At 40.2% G+C, this 16889-nt stretch overlaps 2 protein-coding genes across 4 annotated transcripts in view; both read right to left on the minus strand.

Annotated features, from left to right (window-relative positions):
* LOC141377041 (uncharacterized) overlaps positions 1-8014 on the minus strand; it is a 441555-nt gene extending 433541 nt beyond the window's left edge. The window contains exons 1-2 of one of the 3 annotated variants that reach the window (XR_015942521.1): positions 7933-8014; positions 1284-7531 (exon numbers count right to left, since the gene is read on the minus strand). Coding sequence is in view for 1 of the 3 variants with exons in the window: in XM_087279636.2 (XP_087135762.2) it covers positions 1602-7343 (5742 nt within the window). In the remaining 2 variants the exon portion in view is untranslated. Of the gene's footprint in view, positions 1-803 lie in introns of those variants that run through there. The other 2 variants (XM_087279636.2, XR_015942522.1) reach the window with 2 other exon arrangements.
* Positions 1-16889, minus strand: part of LOC103910934 (uncharacterized) — a 492719-nt gene that overhangs the window by 134035 nt on the left and 341795 nt on the right. The gene's annotated exons all lie outside the window — the stretch shown is intronic.

Consider the following 16889-nt stretch of genomic DNA (forward strand, 5'->3'; position numbering starts at 1 on the left):
CTCACAGATAAAACTGAACAGAACGCAACAAACCTAAAGCAGGACTTCCAGGACTGAGAGAAATAAACAACTATTAACTGAAGTGAAAGCACAAGCGGCCGGCACTTCTGTTGACATACAGTACATGAAGGGCTCTGTCCGTGAGAGCAATAGTCTTGACCCCCCAGTTCTGTGTTCTGCTCAGTTGGCTTCAGCTCTTCTGTGACTTTTCTTGACGACTCGGCATCATTCTACACTTTTTGTACAACGCAACCTTCCCCTGAAAGTAGATTTTATTACATTTTATTTAAGGCCTTGGTGCTTTCTGTCCAGCCAATAAGTGTCCAGATGCAGTTTAATGTGCATGTCGATTGAACTCCTTCAGCATGAACCCCATCAAAATAAGCGGAGTCAGCAGTGTGCTCTTCCTTCTGAAACATTACTCCATGCTCTTTAAGTTTAATGTGTTTATAATCTATTTATTATATGAAAATGTTATTTATGAAAGTGTTTTTACCTTTTCTGTTAGATTAATACGATGAGCTTAAAACACTGACAGTTCTGACCTTTATAATGGCAACCAACTGCAACCAACAGTTCTGGTTCAGGGTTTAGTGGCGGGTTTCTGAAGTGGAGCGAGGAAAATGTCTAGAACACATCAGCTGACACCCGATCTCAAATCAGTTTAGAAATTCAAGAAATGTACAGTCGTCTCAGAGATCTAATGAAGCTGGAATATATTTATTATTTGTAGAGGAGTTAGCTGGTTTTTAGGTGAATTTGATCGTCGCCATGGAGTGCCGGTAAGAACACGGAGACTTGAATCCCATTTAAAGCTCTTTATTGTCCATCACACTTTGTGTATGTGTTTGGTGTGTGGGTGTGTGTGTGTGTGTGTGTGGTCTAAACAAAGGAAAGAAAATATACATTAATAAGTAAATTTAGATAATAAGGATAACAGTAACAAGTGGAAATACTTATACACAACACTAAACTACAATATACATTTATAACTGACATGCATGAGCAAAGCAGATGAAGCAAGGCAGATAAACGTATATAAAATAATAATTCTCACTATTAACAGGCTTTTAACTTAGGCGGAAATATAACAAAAAGCATGGATTTAATAGGCAATGTATGTATTATCATTTAAAGCAATTATATTTACATAAAAGATCGCTACTACTAGCCGCGGCAGTCCGCGATTCTTTACGAGCTCGCGCATAAAACAATAATCTCAATACAATACTATAATGATAAAACAGTGGTAACAGGTATGTAAATGATGCATAAACACTTACTTCTCATCATTGACGCACACAAAACTGACTGGAATTAGGCGGAAAGCAAAGCATGCAACCTTTCTCTCTGTCTGATCAGAATGAAACCAGTTAACAGTCTCAATGTACAGCAGACCTAAGCTGCGTTTTGATTGGCTGCCTGTGCTCGTGATCAGCGCATGATCAAGTACGAGCTCTATAGGAGTCTGTTCGTGATGTCACAGCATGCACGCGTGAGGAGAGAGCACAGCTCGTGTCCAGCTCTGGGCTCAGCCCACCGACCTCTTTTACAGCCGCCCCTACATTTGCTATGCAAATGTACAATCATCCTTTGCCATTTTAGTCCGTTGTAGGGTTATCATCTGGAATAGAAGGCAGAGTGATAAGACGAGCCACAGGACGATGATATTGTTTGTTTTTGACTTCTATCGTTGCTGAACGAACACGACCATCCAATCCGAGGTATGTGGTAACAACTTTGCCGACAGGCCACAAGGCTCGAGGAAGTTGGTGATCTATTATCATCACGACTGTTCCAGGTGTGAGGTTGCTGGTGTCTGTCATCCATTTCTGACGTTGTTGCAGGGTGGGTAAGTAATTCTTAATGAAACTCGTCCAGAACTGGTCGGCCAAGACCTGTGAGTGCCGCCATCTTTTCCGACTAAGGATCTCAGATTCTGGGTAGATGACTTGTGGTAGTGACACATCTGGCCGCCCCATCAACAGGTAATTTGGGGTCACAGGATCTGGGTCAGCAAGGTCAGAAGAAACATAACCCAGTGGCTTTGCATTGAGTATAGCCTCAACCTCTACAAGGAGTGTTCTGAGTACTTCCTCTGTGAGAGTTTGGGGTCCTATTATGGTGCGTAAGGCTGCTTTGACTGAGCGGATTTCTCGCTCCCACATACCTCCAAAATGTGGGGCATTTGGAGGATTATAATGGAACTGGATTTTCTGTTTTGCTAACTGGGCTTGGAGATCGGGACTCATGGCTGTAAATGCAGTTTGTAATTCTTTATCTCCTCCTCGAAAATTGGTGCCCTGATCTGCCAGTATTTCAGAGGGAGTTCCTCGTCGAGCAACCATGCGTCTGAGAGCCATTAGAAAGGAGTCTGTGTCCATGTTGGCCAGAAGATCTAAGTGCACACAGCGTGTTGTCATGCACTTGAAAATAATACCCCATTTCTTTTCATTGCTCCTTCCTCGTTTTACCAGGAATGGGCCAAAGCAATCTACTCCCGTGGAAAAGAAAGGCGGTTTCATGAGACGAAGTCTGGCTGGAGGGAGTTCTGCCATCTTTGGGATATTGGGCTTTGCTCTCCACCTTTGGCATTCGACACAAGAATGTTGATGGCGCCGTATTGCTTCTCTCCCTCTGAGGATCCAGTAATACCTTCGCATTTCAGCAAAGACCCTTTCTGGACCAGGGTGACCGAGTTTGGCATCATACTGTTTTATGAGGAGTCGGGTGATTGGGTGATTTGGATCCAGGACTATTGGATGTACAGTACTGTAACACAAGTGCTGGGCTTGCCGTAATCGTCCTCCAACACGGATGAGTGCAGCTGTCTTATCCAACTCAGGTGATAGTGAAAGCAAACGACTTGATGATGGGATTGGCTTACCAGCTGTAAGGGCATTATACTCTGAGGGGAAACTGTCTGTTTGGGCTCGCCTTAGTAAATCCGTTTCAGCTTGTCTGTACTGTATGGCTTCTGGGTCAGTGGTTTCTCCTGCCGCCCCATGTAAGGATCTACAAGTGGCCTCCAGAAGTTCTTCAAAGGTGGAGAATTGGTTGGCATCTGGCAGTGATGATCCAGAACCATCCAAGGTGAGACCACAAAACTTTGTGTTACGGAGCTCAGTCAGGTCTGCATCTAGTTCTACAGAAGGGCTTTCTGGCCAGCTAACGGGTGGTAGATAGAGGAAATCTGGCCCTTTACTCCATCTGTTGGGTTGGGACAGTTCAAGCAAGGATTTGCCACGTGTGATGTCATCTGCAACATTGTTTCCTGAATCTACAAACCGCCAATAGTAACCTTCGGTGAGCTCTTGTATTTCAGTTACTCTAGTCCCCACAAAAACTTTAAATCTGCAAGATTCTGATTTGATCCAGGTAAGTACGGTTGTTGAGTCGCTCCACAAGAATGTGTCTTTGATCTTGAGTGACAGCTCATTATGAAGCAGCTTGGCTAACTGTGCTCCAGTGAGGGCGGCGCATAGTTCGAGCCTGGGTACAGATTGTTGCCTTTTGGGTGACACTCTAGATCTTGCATGAATGAATGCCAGCTCAATCTGGCCTTGGTGCTCAGTACGAAGGTATGCTACTGACCCGTAAGCTTCTGCAGAGGCATCGCAGAAGATATGGAGCTCTCGTTCTGCCTCTGGAACGTCTAGAGTGGCCGACACATAACAACGGGGCATGGTAATTTTTGGAAGATGATTCAGTTCGGCCTCCCAATTCTGCCAGGCCTGCAGTAGTTCTGATGGTAGAAGGGGGTCATCCCATTCTCGTTCTTTTGCCCACAGTTGACGTACAATGATTTTGGCCCTTGTTGTGAAGGGTATGATGTAGCCTAGTGGGTCATATTGGCTGGCAAGGACACGATAGATATTCCTCATTGTTACCTCCTGGTAGGGCAGCGGGCGGCGACGGTAATGTAGGGTGTCTGGTACACAATGCCAGCTAAGTCCCAGTGTCATTTCATGGGGGTCTGCCTGACTTTGAGAAATCCACAGCTCAGTATTCTCTGATTTGGCCTCTTTAGGGAGATGTCTGACCACTGTGGCCTCATTGCTTGCCCACTGACGGATTTCGAAACCCCCTGAGGCTAGTATGGACCTTAGACCATCAATTAGTTCACGGGCTTCAACTGCAGATGAAGTGCTTTGTAGGCAGTTGTCTACATAGAAGGAATGTTCAACTGACTGTCGTAGCTTGTCACCCTGTTGGCAATGGCTAAAAACGTGTCGCTGAACGGCAAAGGTTGCACAACAGGGGCTACAGGTTGTGCCGAATGGAAGGACTTGCCACTCATACACATCAGGTGGGTTTTCTGGGTTTAGGTCCCGCCACAAGAACCGCAGAAGGGGTTTATCTTTGGGGAGCAGACGGACCTGGTGAAACATCCCTTTAATGTCTCCACTGATGGCGACTCGATGTTCTCTGAAGCGAATTAACACTCCAAGGAGAGTGGGGCCTAATGTTGGTCCTGGCAACAGCTGCTTGTTCAGATTTTCTCCATTGTATGTGTAAGAGCAATTGAACACCACTCTGTGCTTTCCATTGTGTGTCACAATGTGGTGGGGCAGATACCATGACTCTGTAGATTGGGCTGCTTCTTGAGGTGGTATTTTAGTGGCATAACCAGCATTCTCCAGTTTTTTGATTTCCTCTTGATATTTGAGGGCTAATGGTGGGTCCTTTGTCAGACGGCGTTCAGTGCTACGGAGATGGCACATTACAGCCTCTTTGGGGGCATTGAGTAAAGTCATTGTTTTGACTCTTAAAAGTGGGGTGGCATATCTGTCAATTCCATCCACTTTCACCTGCACTGTTTGTGTCTCGAGCATGTTCAAGGCTTCTTGGTCCTGTTGTGACCTTACTACAATTTTCTCACTTCGGTACGGCAGGATGTCCATCTGCCATAACTTTTCAATCTGATGATAAAGTTCTGCGGATGGAGAACAATTAGATGTGAACAGGCACTGTGAAATTGGGAGTTGTTCTTGTACATGTTTGGAGGGGCCTTGCAAAGCCCAGCCAAGGCGAGTTCTGATTGCTGCTGGACCTCCAGGTGGACCCAATAACACTGGTTCAGTTGGTGTGATGAGCTCAGTGTGATCTGAACCAATGAGCAGCAGGGGACAAGCTTTGTGCAGGGGTGGTATGGGAACGCCCCTGAGGTGTCTGTACCTTTTCTGCAAGGAACTCACTGGATAAGTGTATTCTGCTAATCCAAACTGCTCTGCGGTAAAAGCCCCGTGAATGGCATATCTCTTACCAGGGTTACTTGGAGTGGATATACAGAAGGATACAGATGTGCCATGTAATGTCCTGATATCTTGGTGTACTGTCCGTAAGTTCAACTGTTCTGGTTTGCCCTTTAAACCAAGGTGATTTGCAGCGGTGGCAAGCAGAATGGTGCGCTCTGAGCCATCGTCAAGTATTGCAAATGTGTCCAGAGCCTTTTGTTGGTAATGAAGTGTAACCTTGACAACCTTTAGAAAGACTTTGCCCCCACAGCGTGGCTGGTCTAGGTACAGAGTCTCTGTGGTTGAGTTATACAAACTACTGCTTTCATTGGTAACTTCAGCTCTCCTTTGATTTATGTCATGGAGCACAGAGAGATGTTTGGCTTGACACAGGTGGCAAGGCTTTTGAAGGTCACAGTCTTTAGCCATGTGTAAACGTGCACATTTCCAGCATCGTTTATTCTCTTTAATCCAACCCACAATCTGCTCCTTAGTTAATGTATTGAAGGCGGTACACTGGCTGAGGTAATGATCCGCATTGCAGTATGGACAGACAGGTTTGTGTTTGTTAGGTGCTTTCTGCTGTATTATGGTGGGTTTGGTTACCTGTTCTGTAGTCTGTCTTTGATTAGCACCATGCAGTATGCTGGTTTGCCTGGTTAGTTGTCGAGTGACTGCTCTTTGATCTCGATTTAGAGTTCTGGTGGTATCAGTTGGGTCAAATTCTAAGCAGTTAGCTTCCAGCTGCAGCCAATCTGCAAACTCAAGGAGAGAGAACTTTGTCTTATCTGGGTTTCTCTTGAGATGATGCCTCCTGAATTCAGTTTGTTGTGATCGAGGAAGACGGTTCAACAGTCGTTTAACATTTGACCCACTGTGTAGTTCCTCAATACCATCATCCTTTAGGGCTTTAAGCATGCCGACTATTGCTTGGACTCTGAGAGAAAACTCATCGAATGCCCGCTCATCACCAGCACGAATAGCTGGGAGGTTCTCCAATGTCTCTATTTCTCTCAGCACAAACTGGTAGGGCCTGCCATACCTCCTGTCGAGGGCTTGCAGGGCATTTGTGTAAGGAGTGGCTGATTCTGCATGTGCTAACACTAGTCTGTGAGCATTAGGTACCTTCACATGCTTCAGGAGGATGGAGTACTTATAATTCTCTGGCATTTGAGGGTGGAGCAAATTATCCAAAGCCATCCTAAGTTCCACATACTGAGCTCTGTCCTCTTTGTAAAAATCTGGAAAGGTGGGCCCTTCCACTGTTGGACTCCAGTATGAGGGAGGAGGAGGTGCATAGGGTACAGTGTTAGCCCTAAATTGAGATGTAGCTTGGTATGACGTTTGTGGCATTGGCTCAGTCACTGAAACGAACCGGCTGTGTACTGGGTGGACAGCTGCAGGTGGTATGTTATAGAAATGTGGCTGGGTGGTTTGGATGGGTTGCTGTCCAGGGAGAGGAGGCAGTGGTTTAGTCCATGGCTCTGCTTGGTTGTGCTGATGGGTTCTAATTTGGTCTAATGGAGAGCTGCTATAGGGTGTGGCATACTGATGTGACGTTAAGGTGGTTTCTCTGCTTACAGGTGGAGGTGACTGGAAATAGGTGTCTCTGAGGTGGGTTTTCCTCAGCGACTGAGAAAGCTCTTCCACAGTTGGGGGATTATTAGGCAGTGGCCAGGGAGAGGACTGTATTCTAACAACATCAGGGCTTACTTCAGATGTCGGCTGTCCCTTTTCCACTGATTGCAGGATTCGGGTCCGAGGTGTCTGATGCCGTGATGATGCTCGTGAGGAGGGGGTGGATGCTTGAAGGCTACTGTGTAGCAGAACTTTCTCCAAGAGCTCTGTTTGGCGCCTTGCTGTCTCACTTTGCTGTTTTGTAATCTCCATCATCTGCTGCATAAAGTCCTCTGATGAACCAGCAGTTCCATATGATTGACTAGTAGTGATGGGGGTTGACGTCATTATTGCTTTCTCTTTCTGTCCAACTGGATGGCTAGATGGGTTTCCAGCATAATTGACTATGTAGTCATCTAAGTAGGCAGGTCTCTGGATCACTCTGTGTGGACGTCGAGAAGAGGATGGGGCTGACTTTGGGGTTGCCATGGTAACGACCAGCTCCGGCTCGAAGGACCAATTTTGTAGAGGAGTTAGCTGGTTTTTAGGTGAATTTGATCGTCGCCATGGAGTGCCGGTAAGAACACGGAGACTTGAATCCCATTTAAAGCTCTTTATTGTCCATCACACTTTGTGTATGTGTTTGGTGTGTGGGTGTGTGTGTGTGTGTGTGTGGTCTAAACAAAGGAAAGAAAATATACATTAATAAGTAAATTTAGATAATAAGGATAACAGTAACAAGTGGAAATACTTATACACAACACTAAACTACAATATACATTTATAACTGACATGCATGAGCAAAGCAGATGAAGCAAGGCAGATAAACGTATATAAAATAATAATTCTCACTATTAACAGGCTTTTAACTTAGGCGGAAATATAACAAAAAGCATGGATTTAATAGGCAATGTATGTATTATCATTTAAAGCAATTATATTTACATAAAAGATCGCTACTACTAGCCTCGGCAGTCCGCGATTCTTTACGAGCTCGCGCATAAATCAATAATCTCAATACAATACTATAATGATAAAACAGTGGTAACAGGTATGTAAATGATGCATAAACACTTACTTCTCATCATTGACGCACACAAAACTGACTGGAATTAGGCGGAAAGCAAAGCATGCAACCTTTCTCTCTGTCTGATCAGAATGAAACCAGTTAACAGTCTCAATGTACAGCAGACCTAAGCTGCGTTTTGATTGGCTGCCTGTGCTCGTGATCAGCGCATGATCAAGTACGAGCTCTATAGGAGTCTGTTCGTGATGTCACAGCATGCACGCGTGAGGAGAGAGCACAGCTCGTGTCCAGCTCTGGGCTCAGCCCACCGACCTCTTTTACATTATTCATTCATTCATTTTCTGTTCGGCTTAGTCTCTTTATTAATTTGAGGTCGCCACAGCGGAATGAACCGCCAACTTATCCAGCACATGTTTTACACAGCGGATGCTCTTCCAGCTGCAACCCAGTAATTAAGTAAAGCTGAAGTCAAAACTATAATAAAGATACAGACAAAGAGTATAAGGCAGGAATACTGGGATATAAATGACTCAGGAAGACATCTGTATACAATCCAATTGTAAATCTGTGAAGGAAGAAAAATGGGGAATAATCAGAGGGAGGAATTGGTCCTAACCGCCTCAGAATAGCACATACAGAACTAAACAAGACACTGAGTTTATAGGAAAGCACATACATGATTTACTTAGATTGTAACCAACATGAAACATGTGCAGCATGTAATAACAGAATGTCAAGATTATCAATACAAATAAAATATTAAGAGAAGTATTTATTAGACATAATATTACATTTACTCTAGAAAATAAACTAGAGTCATGTCTGAAAGAAACTGGTCTGTTAGAAAGAATTTACAATTTTAACTGCATTTTTTTTTTATTTAATCAGCATTATATTATTTCTCTTGAATTTATGGTGTGATTTTCGCCGTGTCTCTCTCCATGTCAGACTCCAGTTCAGTCCAGCAGATGGCGGTAAAGCACAATATAGTTTGACAACCGCCAAAATACTGAAGAAGAAGAAGTTGACAAACTGAAAGCGCCAAAGAGCTCACATCGTGTCCCTGCTGCACAAGAGCGTCTGTACTTCTGCATGTGAGTTTAATACTTCTACATTAGGCTGATTTGTGGAGATGATGAAGGGTTTATATGTGTATAAGCGTGTTTATAAGCGTGATTTATAGCACTGTCTGCTCCTGAAGCTCAAAGCCTTAAACACAGATTAAACACGGTCAAAACGCGATCATTTTTACAATATAATTGGTTATTTTTATCCCTTGAAAGTGTTTGTGCTTTTGTATATCAGACTGACTCGATAATTTCACATTATTCAGCACAAAATAAACTTTAAATAGGCACGAAATCGAAAGTGAAAGCAGAGCTCCCGTAAACCGGAAGAATGCGGATGACCTTTAAACTGCATTAACTAGTAACGTTGTATCTCTAACAGACTACTAACTGAGCAAATAAATAAATAAGATAATAAATAAACAGTTCAAATGATAAAATCTGAAATATCTGAGGTGTCAGATCAGGGGTTAAACCCACTGCAGTAATGGTAATGAGAATATATGTAGTAGAATATACTGCAGTGAAATGACTTAAAGTTAGTTTGTCCTATCGGGTCTGTTTCAGTAAAGTCTTGTTTGGGGTGTCCCTCATCATGTGGTCTGTTTGAGTGCAGTGTTGTTAGTGAAGTGAGCATCGATTGCTATAAAGTGTGCTGTTCTTCATCTCAGTATATTGTCATCTCCAGGTGATGGTCAGCGGCTGATTGTTTCCTCAAAGCTCTGCTAATGTCTGCATTGGTGTTTTAGCTGCAGTATGGCAGAGGAGCGAGTAAAGGACTCTCTCTCAGAGAAACACAGGTATTGACTCTGTTTTTACACCATTATTTCAACACTTTCTCTGAAGAACAAAGACCAACAACAATGCACTTATTTGTGTTGCTATTGCCTGATCAAATGATGGACAAAGCTTCAGTTTACAGCTTCAACAAATGTGTTTAGATCATTCTAGATTACAGACAGCTCGATCTGGGATCATCTTTTCCAGAGCTCAATATGTGTCATGTTTACCCATGATTCCTGTCTAGCAGACCTGATCAGACCTTCAGCCAACAATTATTTTGTGCTGAATTAAACTACACAAACTCATAAAACTCTTAAAGGAGACTGAAGTTTGTCCTGCAGTTTATTCCTCTGGTGTGTTTGTGTGTTCAGTGTGAGATCAGGATCATGTGTGTCCAGCTGTGTGTCTCTGAAGAGTGACCGGTCAAAAGATATTTATCCACCATACTTCAGAGAGGAAACACCATCATCTCTCAACAGGTATGTTGTGTTATACATTATTGCTCACACATGAACTGTTTCAGGATTCATCAGGAAATTTTTATTTATATTTACACAACACTTTACAGGCACAATAAGTAAGAAACACAAGAATGGTGTTTTATCATTATCTTGAATTCTTCTGTGTTCATCCACAGTCCTGACAAGGACAAATATTTGACCATAACACATTTATCTGCTGTTTGTAACTTTAAATAATGCATCTAAGAAAACTCTGGTAGTAAAATATCCTCTTTGTCAAATAAAGTTATCTTATCATGCAAATTCATCCTCATTATTATTTAAGATATACATCATAAAACTATTATTATTATCTGTTAGACACTTTTAAAGTGTTTAATGATTAATGTTCAATATTGGGTGTGTTAGCCTAATGAAAGTGATCTTACTCCAAATCCCCTATTAGCCACGTTTCCAACTATTAGACCTGTTTAATATAGGCTGATATGAATCTAATGAAAAATGACATCAAAACCTCAGTTTTTGCTTGTTAAACTATAAACAGAAATAAGATAAAACACCAGCTGTTTGAGCTATTATTTTTTAGACATCCAAAAATTGAACAAAACCTCCTTACAATACAACACTAGTTAGAGACCAACAACAATGCACTTATTTGTGTTGCTATTGCCTAATCAAATGGTCAAATGGGGGTACAATTTTCTTCTTAGCTGGTTCTTGGTGAAAAATGTTGGAGAACTACTGGTTTAAAGCCTGTTGTGTAGAGGTACAATTTGTCATTTGACTGTTGGTCATCAGTTGAAGTGCGAAAATGCTTATCTTATATGGAGTGAGAGAGACCTTTGCACTCTTGTCTTGATATGTCTGAGAATATTAAAATAAGCCCCTCAGCTGTCAGAACACAGAAAACACAGTAAGTGTATTTCTGCACACTCACTATAATCTGCTCTTTTACTCTACTGAACTCCATATAAAATGCAGAAACTATTCAGCTCAGGCCGATCTAAAGGTTAATGCTGACATCTGATGATCAACAGGAAAAATTATTTCCAACAGCACCAATCAAGACTGCATGATCAAATGCTGATATTGCTTCATTATAGGAAGTCATTGGGGTAAAAACAGCCACAAACATAACAAAAGGGCGCTACATTTAAACAATACACACAGATTAATACACAAATACATGTTAAACTTAGTGTGTAGCTCAGTGAAGGGAATTTTATTTATTTATTGTCTTTTCTACCTAGAGATTATATTAATGTTTTGTTTTTATGTTTAAGCCAATAATTTGTCTGCCCTTAATTAAACTGAACAAACTCATATTTGTCTGATAAACTCATGTAAAGGAGACTGAAGTTTGTCCTGCAGTTTATTCCTCTGGTGTGTTTGTGTGTTCAGTGTGAAATCAGGATCATGTGTGTCCAGCTCTGTGTCTCTGAAGAGTGACTGGTCTAAAGATCATCCACCAGTGTTCAGTGGGGAAACAGCATCATCTGCCCAAAGGTATTGTGTGTTTTACATTATTGCTCACATGGAGTGTTTTGGGTAAAGCATCAATTCAGTAGAGAGAGTCATTCCTGAATAAATCCGTTGTTTAAATTAATCAAATGGCTTTAGTGATTAATGAAGACATTTACAGACACCTGGCGTCTTATTCAGAGGATCTTTCAGTCAATATTAATATCAGATTTCTGTCGATTATTTCATTTGTGGAGCATGAAAGATGTTTTGAAGAAGTTTATAACTAAACTGTTGTGTAAATATATCTAAATAAAGGTGAAGCTTTTAAAGGTAAGTGTAGATGTGTTGTTTTGTAGCTAAAAGTGTGTATAATAATGAACTATAAATCAAACTTTCAAAGCTACTTTCTAATAATGACTTTGTGCACAGCAAATTTTAGATAGTAGATTTAACTACCTTGGAGTTAAAATTAACACTCCCTCAGAGTTTATATGGGAACCACTATAAGTGTTAAAAATAACACTTTTGAAAGTGTTAACATTGTCAACAGCAAGAGAGTGTTAATTAGCAAACTCTTATTGTGTAAAATATCTGTTAAATTTCTGAAAAAATACCAGCAGCTGTGGTTGCCAGAATCTTTCTGTGAAAAACATGGAAGTTTTATATAACTGTATAAATTTACAAAAATTAACCATATTTCATGAACTAATACAATGTTCAGTTTACAAAATCATAGCTTAGTGCACAAAAATGTAAAGTCTTTAGATGCAATAATGTTTTCATGTGTGATTGCAACTAGCAAACAGATTTTGACTGCATTAGTAACTACACAGTTACCTTTAAACAAAAGAAGATGCAGCATAACATCAAATACTCTCAGTTCATCTTGGACTTGAACACAGACGCTATTATCCTCCACAATGGTGACACAAAAACCGTTTTGCTGTTTTTCTTTTTTTTTTTTTTTTTTCATTTTTAGATTTTACGGAAAAATACCAGCAGCTGTGTTCGCCAGTAATCTGCTGTTTTTAACATTCATAAATTCAGTTTACAGAATATTTCTGTTAAAAGCACATTCAACAGTCTGTATTTTTTATCGATCTCACACTGCAAATTTTAGATTTGGTAGATTTAACTACCTTAGAGTTAAAATTAACACTCCCTCAGTGTTCATATGGGAACCATTATAAGTGTTAAAATAACATTTTTGAAAGTGTTAAAATTTTTAACACCCAGAGTGTTAATTAGCAAACTCTTATTGTGTAAAATATCTGTTAAATGTATGTCAAAATACTGGCAGCAGTGGTTGCCAGTAATCTGCTGTTTTCAACATTTTAGATTCGTAAATTCAGTTTCCAGAATATTTCTGTTAAAAATACATCCCATAGTCTGTATTTTTCATTCGAACACACTTAAGCCTTAAATTCCAGAGCAAAATCCTCACTAGTGTCCTCACTACAGAGGGCTGAACACTCAGACAGTGATGAAGTTAATGAGACAATTAAGTGTCTAATTAAAGGAGGATTGAGAATTGTTGATGAACAACTGTTAACAAGCAGAATCACTGAAGGAAAGAAAAACACAAGCCAAAACCAAAGATGAAATCAACTGAGAAAAAAAAAACTCTAAATAAAATAATAATCAATAAAAATAAAACAAACTACACAATAAAAATGTTATTTTTCAACATCTTAAAAAAAAACTCATCAAATAAACAACTTATCATGGAGCTTCACCTATTACTGACCTTTGATTTTATTTCTGTCATGTGAACAAAAGCTCTTAATAAAATTTCCGTTGTTCATTTGAAGTCACCATGATGGAGGACAGAGTCTGCTTTAGTCAGGCTCTTCAACTTCTTACTATTAATGTCTTTTATTTTGGCTGCTATAGTTAGTGTTAATCACACTATTTATACATATAGCATGGAAAGCCAAAAGAAAATTAAAGTGTCAGTCTGAAGAGATTATTAATTATAACATAGCCATCCTCTCCTGCTTGTTTTCTAATTCAATATCATATTAGTCATGTGTAAGAAATAAATAATATACATAAATGAAACCACTGAAGCTCCAATAATACATAATAAAAAAACCCACAATATTTACAATGAGAATGTTTGATCTATGGGAGTACTTAAAAACACCCAGACATCAACAATTAGTCTTTGAATCTCAATAATGGTGACAAACAAAAAAATAAAAATCAAGTAAAAAAAATTCTCTACTGAAATATCACCTCCCAAAAACAACACAAAATAAAGGAAAAGGAAGAGATTGTAAGAACACAAAGCTGCATAATTTTATTCATGCTGCAATGCATGCTGGGAACTTTGTACTATGCTGGCACCCAGCATGCATTGCGGCATGAACTATGCAGCTTTTTTTTTAGCAACCACGGTTGAGGTTCATATCCTGATTCTTGATGTCTGTGTGTCATATGAGCAAGCTGGAGCTTGAATGTTTAGTGCATGACACTCTAATTATTAATTGCATCCTAATTGTTTGTTGAATCTGCTATTAAGAGCAGCAGACTGCCAGTATTACTGTCCCATGCAGTTTTAATGCAACTATATTTGCATGTTTTTATGAATTAACTCAAGTACCTGAAATTATAACTATAACAATTAAGCATAAACAGTATAGTTTCTCTTGACCTTTCTTGCCCTAGCTGATGAGTCTTAGAAACTCAGCTATAACAGTCAGAAAAACATTAGTATATAAGAGTAACGCTTTAAGAGCTCAAATAAGCAGCCTCTGATCTCTATGATGGTGAGGTCAAATGAAATATTTTTAATAAAAAAATCTAAACCTCTGTTCATTGTCAAATATTCTTACAGAAATTAAGTCAAACTGTAATCAGTGAAGCTGCTTATGCTATTATTTAATGGAGTTGTTTAATCCTCTGTTTTAATTCAGTTGGTTTGGTGTGAGGCTGTGTCTGTAGATTTATTTCTTCCTTCAATTTCTTATTCCTTCAGTGATTGTGCTTGTTAACAGCAGGTGTCTGAATTCACTTATTTGTGGTCATTCACTCTGTCTAGTGGACTAAACTAATTGACTAATTTAAGGGCCAGGTGAATGAGGGTGTGGCGAGATTTCAGACACTCTGATTAGTTTCTCAAATACAAGGGTTTTCTACAAAGGTACACAGCAAATTTTAGATAGTAGATTTAACTACCTTGGAGTTAAAATTAACACTCCCTCAGAGTTTATATGGGAATCACTATAAGTGTTAAAAATAACACTTTTGAAAGTGTTAACATTGTCAACACCAAGAGAGTGTTAATTAGCAAACTCTTATTGTGTAAAATATCTGTTAAATTTCCGAAAAAATACCAGCAGCTGTGGTTGCCAGAATCTTTCTGTGAAAAACATGGAAGTTTTATATAACTGTATAAATTCACAAAAAATAACCATATTTCATGAACTAATACAATGTTCAGTTTACAAAATCATAGCTTAGTGCAAAAAAATGTAAAGTCTTTAGATGCAATAATGTGTTCATGTGTGATTGCAAGTAGCAAACAGATTTTGACTGCATTAGTAACTACACAGTTACCTTTAAACAAAAGAAGATGCAGCATAACATCAAATTTTCTCAGTTCATCTTGGACTTGAACAGAGACGCTATTATCCTCCACAATGGTGACACAAAAACCGTTTTGCTGTTTTTCTTTCTTTTTTTTCATTTTTAGATTTTACGGAAAAATACCAGCAGCTGTGGTTGCCAGTAATCTGCTGTTTTTCACATTTATAAATTAGCCCTAAATTGAGATGTAGCTTGGTATGACGTTTGTGGCATTGGCTCAGTCACTGAAACGAACCGGCTGTGTACTGGGTGGACAGCTGCAGGTGGTATGTTATAGAAATGTGGCTGGGTGGTTTGGATGGGTTGCTGTCCAGGGAGAGGAGGCAGTGGTTTAGTCCATGGCTCTGCTTGGTTGTGCTGATGGGTTCTAATTTGGTCTAATGGAGAGCTGCTATAGGGTGTGGCATACTGATGTGACGTTAAGGTGGTTTCTCTGCTTACAGGTGGAGGTGACTGGAAATAGGTGTCTCTGAGGTGGGTTTTCCTCAGCGACTGAGAAAGCTCTTCCACAGTTGGGGGATTATTAGGCAGTGGCCAGGGAGAGGACTGTATTCTAACAACATCAGGGCTTACTTCAGATGTCGGCTGTCCCTTTTCCACTGATTGCAGGATTCGGGTCCGAGGTGTCTGATGCCGTGATGATGCTCGTGAGGAGGGGGTGGATGCTTGAAGGCTACTGTGTAGCAGAACTTTCTCCAAGAGCTCTGTTTGGCGCCTTGCTGTCTCACTTTGCTGTTTTGTAATCTCCATCATCTGCTGCATAAAGTCCTCTGATGAACCAGCAGTTCCATATGATTGACTAGTAGTGATGGGGGTTGACGTCATTATTGCTTTCTCTTTCTGTCCAACTGGATGGCTAGATGGGTTTCCAGCATAATTGACTATGTAGTCATCTAAGTAGGCAGGTCTCTGGATCACTCTGTGTGGACGTCGAGAAGAGGATGGGGCTGACTTTGGGGTTGCCATGGTAACGACCAGCTCCGGCTCGAAGGACCAATTTTGTAGAGGAGTTAGCTGGTTTTTAGGTGAATTTGATCGTCGCCATGGAGTGCCGGTAAGAACACGGAGACTTGAATCCCATTTAAAGCTCTTTATTGTCCATCACACTTTGTGTATGTGTTTGGTGTGTGGGTGTGTGTGTGTGTGTGTGTGGTCTAAACAAAGGAAAGAAAATATACATTAATAAGTAAATTTAGATAATAAGGATAACAGTAACAAGTGGAAATACCGATCTAAAGGCCGATCTAAAGGTTAATGCTGACATCTGATGATCAACAGGAAAAATTATTTCCAACAGCACCAATCAAGACTGCATGATCAAATGCTGATATTGCTTCATTATAGGAAGTCATTGGGGTAAAAACAGCCACAAACATAACAAAAGGGCGCTACATTTAAACAATACACACAGATTAATACACAAATACATGTTAAACTTAGTGTGTAGCTCAGTGAAGGGAATTTTATTTATTTATTGTCTTTTCTACCTAGAGATTATATTAATGTTTTGTTTTTATGTTTAAGCCAATAATTTGTCTGCCCTTAATTAAACTGAACAAACTCATATTTGTCTGATAAACTCATGTAAAGGAGACTGAAGTTTGTCCTGCAGTTTATTCCTCTGGTGTGTTTGTGTGTTCAG

This window comes from Danio rerio, chromosome 4 (genome assembly GCF_052040795.2).
Source record: "Danio rerio strain M-AB ecotype USA chromosome 4, GRCz13ab, whole genome shotgun sequence".
Lineage (NCBI taxonomy): Eukaryota > Metazoa > Chordata > Actinopteri > Cypriniformes > Danionidae > Danio > Danio rerio.